Raw genomic sequence first — 6,905 nt, forward strand, 5'->3', positions numbered from 1 at the left:
TAGTGAAATGGGTTTGGTACTCGTCTCGACTACAAGCTCAAACACATGTTTGATGCCAGATGTGTGCCAGCAGTTCTTTACTGAATTCTTTACTACTTCACTGAAGTGAACTTTGTCCAACTAAAAAGTTGGACCGAAATTGTTAGTCTAACATTGACTGAACAATTACTACATTCATCAGACTGTTTCCAAGTTTCACATTATTCATGTGTATGAAAAATGATGGTCAATGCATTGGAAAACTACAGTGACATTACCTTTTTTATTTTGATAAACTCTCCCAACATCCCAAAGTAACAGTTGCATTTTGCTTTGCTCAATTTATCAAACACCTTTCATTTTCAGATTGAGGGGAAAGTGTGCAGAATTTGTTCAGTTATTTAAAAATCTGAGACTTGGGCAGCTTTGCTCACATCCAAAGTGGGCTGTTAGTGTTGCTGTAGAATTCTTGTGATTTCACAAATAAGTTAAATATGTATATGGACATTTTACTTAAAATAGAACTTAAAAAAAAAAACAAATGCTTACATTTGTTTAGTGACTGCTTTTGCCTTTGGTCTGGTGTACACTTCCCTGTTAGACTTGTGTTTTGTACTATGCATATTTCATATGGTTCAGTAGTTGCTTCAATGTTTTTACATTCCGGAAGAGAAGATGCGTAGGTCATCAGGATTGTTTTTCTCTTTTATATCTACATACATAGACATTTCTGAATAAAGAAGACACTCGAACACAATAAGGCACAACACATGACGCACATTCTCATTTTCAAAAGGGGGAAAAAAACTTACAAAAATCCAGAGAAAAAAAGCCCCCCCCTCCAAAAAAAAAAAAAAAATACCGACAAAAACATCCACCACTGCCCTGTAAGTTTATTGTAAATAATTTACATGAGTTTTTTGCTACAGACTGTAAGGTTATGTTTTTGTTATTAGAACCGCCAGGCAAGCAGTTTTCACAAGGAGCTGTCGTCCCTGCACACATGATTGCGCCTGAACAGAGAAGGCCTCAAATGAAGGTGGCAGACAGTTCCTCCCAGGGGAAGCGGAGCAGTCCTGGGTGCATCCCGGTCTCCTCTGCGCGTCAAGCAGAAATCAAGTAGTCAGCCAAAGAAAAGTCCTCCCAGGTGGAGGGAGAGATTGAGGCTTACAGGGTGTCAGGCAGGGAGTGCTGCTCCGCTGCAGCTGCATGGACGTCAGATTGGATTTTCACAGAGGTAAGTCACCAAGTAGGGCTACGTTGAGGAGTTCAGTCCTTTATATCCCGCTGTCCTATCTTTGCCTTTCCCTTGCTGCTGCTTAAGACCGTTCAGAGTATGTAAATCCAGACGTTCAAAAAAACAAAGACAAAAAAAGAAGAGGAAATCACAAAAGTTGCAACGTGTTTTTTTCTTAAATATGTATACAAAAGAAGGGGCTGCCTGGCTGACCATCTCCATGGTAACATTGCATGTGTCCATATTGCTCTAATAACAGTTACAGGTACTCAAACTCCAGTGCTTGGTGTAATGCCAGCAGGTCAGAGTGACTAGATATCCTCCAGAAAGGCATGTTGTGCTGTGGGACAGACACACACACACACACATCAGATGTACAAAAAGAATCATCATTAAGGTGCTATTTATCACTGACACACACCACCACCCAAAATCATGCAAGCTACACTACAGTAGCTTGGAGCTGCTTGGTTTGCAAAAGCACTGCAAACAAAATCCATGCATTTCTATGCTTAACAGTCCCAGCACCCAGCATTATGAACTAAACCCAAAGCTGGAGAAGATGCAGGATTCAGGTGGAATATGTCGTGTATTACTACTGCTAACAAATACTGTTTTTCTCCCACATATACCTACGTTATCACTGTGCTGATTTCAAAAGAAAGAATAGAAATACTGTACAGAGGCTTTGCCAAACATCCTGGGATAATAAAGTTAACTGGCAGGGATGGTTTTATATCTACGAAGGCATATCAGGGCCACTGCAGGGAGAAAAAAATATGGAGTCAGGGGAGTGGGGCTAACAGTCTTACAAAAACCTCAGAATTTCCAAGATGAAAGTTTTAAATTTATGAGAAAAAAGCTCAAAGATTTATGAGAAAAAACTTGGAAAAATAGTTTCTCTTAAATGTTTTTTTTTTTCTTGTAAATTTGTGACTATAATCTCAGTATTTTCTAGTTTTTTTCTCATAAATTTGTAAATTTTTTCCTCATAAATTTATGACTTTCATCTCAGAATTTCTGAGTTTTTTTCTCACAAATTTGTATAATCTCGGAATTTTGGAATTCTTGTCTCATAAATTTGTGTGTTTTTTGTTATAAATTTACAAATTTAACCTTGTAAAATCTGTTTTTTTTCTCTCTCTCTCTCTGAATCTTAGCCCCCTCCTTGGCTCCATATTTTTTTTCCCAGCAGAAGCCCTAGTGCACCATTACATATTGCACTAGGGTTTTTTTTGTTTGTTTGTTTATTAGTGTATTTTTTTTTTTTTTTAATTCACAGGTGAAACAAATGAGATTGTTGACAGCTCAGTCTCTGTGTACACTTTGGCACTTATTTACTTTCACCTTTTGTCCTAAGTTCAGTTAAAAACATCATCAAAGGTGCAAAATACTGCATCTCATTTCAATAATTTAGCAACAGGTTATCCATTAAGTATGTTTTACTTATAGAAGAGGGTGCAAAATGTACATTAGCCAAGCCTCACAATCTCAACAATTCACTGCAACAGATGAGATTAAAAGTCTCTTTTCACCCCATTTCGTAAGTAGAAGAAAAAAAAAATACACAAAGCAACAGCAAGTAGAAGAGAAACAGAAAAAGTAAATGACCAACTCAAAACCACTACAGCAAAGAAAAGGCAGGCTCGGTCCAATCAGAGCTCACACTGTGTGGAGTAGGCGGGGTCACGGTGAGGTTGCGGGTCCATTACCTTTTTGGCCGCCTGCTCCTCTTCCACACCGTCCCCAATTACAACATACACTACTTTCCTGCCAAACCTTTGCATTATGCGTTCAAAGCAACTCTCTTTTCCTGCAAAAAAAAAAAATAAACAAGGGGAGGAAGGAGGGGGTCAACAGGTCAGAGGGGTCAAAGTTCAAAAGCTGTTTGTTTACCTGGCTGGCCGCATGCTCTTCATCCCTCCCATCGCCAATCACAACATACGTAATGTTAGAGCCAAAGCGGGAGACTATACGCTCAAAACAGCTCTCTTTGCCTGGAGACAAACAAACGGCTTACACAGGTTTGCCTTCATCGTTTAGATGGAAATAAAAGACAGGAAGAGGCAGAGGTGTGTGCATCAGGGATGGAGTGATGAGGGTGATGACAGGAGACAGGGAGAGGAGGCATTCACACACATGACAGAGGCTTCACTCTGATGAAACCTGGCACTCACATGGCGCCGGAGCTTCAATTGATATCATCAATGGGCAAGATGTGTTTATAATGTACACAAAATATACACCCACTGGCCACTTTACTAGGCACACTTGCATAATCTAATCCAATCCAATCCAGCTGTTGTGCCATAAACTTTCCTTTTTGTCACAGTGACAGAGGTGTTCTTTCACTTCTGTGTTTGCTCATAGTTAGTGCTGCTGTTGGACTGGACTGCATCTTACTGAGAGCTGTTTCTAATATTCTGTCCCCTTCATGTATATAAATAAGGAGGACAAAAAATGAGAAACATCTCTCAATATAATGCAGTCCAGTACAAGACGTCTGCAAACTACAACCTCAATAATAAACAGAGAATTAAAGTGACACATTCTCAACAATGTCAACACCAACTGAACATTATAAACTTTGTTAAAAGGTAGAATTTACAGCAGAGCTGCTGACCTGAAATGCATTAGACTGTACAGATGGAGCTGATAAAGTGCACACTGGGTGTATGTCCATCTGTGCCAAAGTCAAATACATCTGATATTCATATACATACATGCCTCATATGGAAATCTTCTATATGTATACATATTACATGACATGTTCAATATGTGAACACACACTATGCTATGCTAATTCCAGGGGATTTGATTGGGCTTATCAGTCTTTCACCGCAGGTCTAGAAACTGATGGAGACTGATGGGTCCAGGAGTCTGTTTTAGATAAGACTTGTGACCTGAAACACAAATGCAGCCTGCTTGTGTCCTGAGCCTCTGACGCTCGTCACAGTTACCACATTGCTATGTCCGCTTGAATCAAGGCACCGTGGGGTTGATGTGGCTGTAACATGAGCTTGCAGAGACAAAAACACAGGCACACTTGGCTTGTGGTTTGTCTCCTGAGTGTTCTGCCCCCCTCCTATCCGGGCTGTTTGTTTCCTCTACTCAGATTGATATATGGGTGAATTTGGAGTTGGCTGCAGCCTCGGCACATTGATGGAACGTGCCGAGGTTCAGGCAGAGTCCAGTCAGAATGTGGGCATTTGTCCAGCAGGGCCTGAAAGATCCCACGTGTTTCAGAGTTGTTCAAGGCCAGATCGGGATCATCTGAGGTGAGGACTAATGTGTGGATTGGTAGGATGTTGTTTAGGTCACCATTAGCTGGAAAAACAAATCTGGAATTCAATACGGCTGATTTTAGTCCAAATGTAAGCCCTAACCTCCCACTGTAATACTTATTACATCTGCATGCAAAAAACGGCTGCTTTCCACACAGCCAGGATGACCACAGTAAAGGAATAAACCAATGAAAATGACCAAGTGAAATTATACATAATTCTGTCAAAAATATTTGCATGAAGAATCTTTGCTATTTCATGAAACAATTGTATCAATTTTAATTGGAATGATTTATATTAGATAAATTATACCTACTTGAAGTACTGTTGTGTGTGTGTATTGTAAAAATGGTTCCAACTGCGTTTCAGAAATGTCATTCTTGAAAAGCAGCATTCAGCTTCATCACAGCTTCATATGAATATTTTCCTGAAATGTTCTCTGATATATACTCACACTGAGAAATTTATACAGTGGCATTTTTGATTTGCTCCTGAGTTTTATTTAAAAAGGTGCATCTGTCAACTGGTCCGTTGTTGTACGTGTCGCTGCTAAGCTGCACGAGCTTCCTCAACTCTCTTTATGCACACACTGTTTTCATACTTTTTATTAACTTTGAAATGAAACAAAAACAAATGATCACTTTATATGGGCATTTAAGAGTCATGCCCAATATTACATAAACTGCACACCAAAACTGTTCAGACTTGGAGATTTTATTTTATTTTATTTTATTTTATTTTATTTTATTTTGATTTATTTTATTTTATTTTATATTATTTTATTTTATTTTGATTTAATGTAATTTTATATTGATTGATATAATGGCCTTAGATCACAGACAGTAAAGAAAGCTGAAGAATGATGAAAAATACTAGAGCTATCTACTGATGATTAATTAAAATTTAATTAGTGTGTGTGCATTTGTGTCTGTCTGTTCAAAGAAAACAAACCATGTTGGTTTTGTATCGGCCACACACACACACACACACACACACACACACACACACACACACACACAGTATAAACTAAAACATTCCTTCACAACTGCTCATTGAACTTGAGCCCGTTTCAAGCAATACACTTAAAATCAAAGCAGGAGAGCAGGATATCAGTAACATATGGGCTAGATGGAGACATCCAAATACTGGATAATAACTGATAATAACTGAGCCTTAAAATAACATGGGCCGATTATATGGTCAATTACAACTTAGTGTTTAGTTTAATTAGTTCCATACCATCTTATCTGCTTTCCTCATTTCCGTCAATATCAGATTATTAGAGATTTTTTGGAATGACTGAAATCATTTTTTGTTTGTTTAGGTGCAGCGGTTGCCAAGAAGATAATGGATGTGGTGGCAGGAGTGCATGTGTGTGTATATGAGAGAGAGAGAGAGGAAGAGAGAGAGAGAGAGAGAGAGAGAGAGAGAGAGAGAGAGTGTGCTTGTGTCTTACCTATTTTGGTTGCACTGTAAATGTTCTCTATAGGGAAAGCAGATCCCAGACTATACAAGAGAACTTTAGCCAGGGCTGGTATGAGCTGCGTCGTGGTCACCAACACATTCACACAGTTACTCCTGTGGAGAAGGGAAAGAGAGAGAGAGAGAGAGAGAGAGAGAGAGAGAGAGAGAGAGAGAGAGACTGTAAGCACATTTATAATTTTCTTGGGGTGTGAATCATTGCCTTAGAGAGATACAGCTCCATTCTCAGTGTAAACCATGATAATTCAGAACTTTCAGCCTTAAACACTTTTAGTTATGTTATAATGTAATGTTCTAAATAATGCTGCAGTTGGTAAAAGTGGATCTAATTTGAATTACTTTATATTCTGCTGGGTAGCTTAACCTCTAAAAATACATCATCATTTATTAGTTGATTTATAATTTGTATTAATAATCTAAGTAACTAAAGCTGTTCAGTAAATGCAGTGGAGTACAAAGTATAATATTTACCTCTGAAATCTAGTGGAGTAGTAGCATAAAGTAGCATAAAATGGAGTTACTCAAATAAAGTACCTTAGTACAATAAGTAAATAGGTACAGTACTTCAGTGTTCTCAAGTTTCATTCCACTACTACTTTTTTAAAGAACTGTAAATGACCTGATTTCATATTCATTAGTGTGAATCCATTTCTTTGTTTCAGACTGATGCAACTGAATCAGCAGATTTTTAATCAAAGCAACAAACAAACTGTTCCACCCTCGCTGTTTTCCTGTGCTCGCTGCAGCACACACATGCAGCCCTTATCAATCCACAATGCTGAGCAATATGCTCATATTCCAATAGTGTGATATGAAAAGGTAAATGAGTGGACGGATAGGTGATGGGTGCACACAGAAAAATAAAGGTGCTAAATGGAACCAAAAATGGTTCTTCGCAGTGATGCCATAGAAGAACCATTTTT

General features: G+C 38.4%; 1 protein-coding gene across 10 annotated transcripts in view; it reads right to left on the reverse strand.

Annotated features, from left to right (window-relative positions):
- Positions 1-656: 656 nt before the first annotated feature.
- Positions 657-6,905, reverse strand: part of eya4 (EYA transcriptional coactivator and phosphatase 4) — a 53,006-nt gene continuing 46,757 nt past the window's right edge. For 5 of the 10 annotated variants that reach the window (XM_030047201.1, XM_030047199.1, XM_030047195.1 and 2 more), the window contains 2 exons: positions 5,957-6,078; positions 2,935-3,213 (listed from right to left, as the gene is read on the reverse strand). In XM_030047201.1, coding sequence (XP_029903061.1) covers positions 3,011-3,213; positions 5,957-6,078 — 325 coding nt within the window. In that variant the 3' untranslated portion in view covers positions 2,935-3,010. Of the gene's footprint in view, positions 1,557-2,928; positions 3,214-5,956; positions 6,079-6,905 lie in introns of those variants that run through there. The other 5 variants (XM_030047202.1, XM_030047205.1, XM_030047196.1 and 2 more) reach the window with 2 other exon arrangements.

The sequence above is a fragment of the Myripristis murdjan genome, chromosome 24 (assembly GCF_902150065.1).
Source record: "Myripristis murdjan chromosome 24, fMyrMur1.1, whole genome shotgun sequence".
Lineage (NCBI taxonomy): Eukaryota > Metazoa > Chordata > Actinopteri > Holocentriformes > Holocentridae > Myripristis > Myripristis murdjan.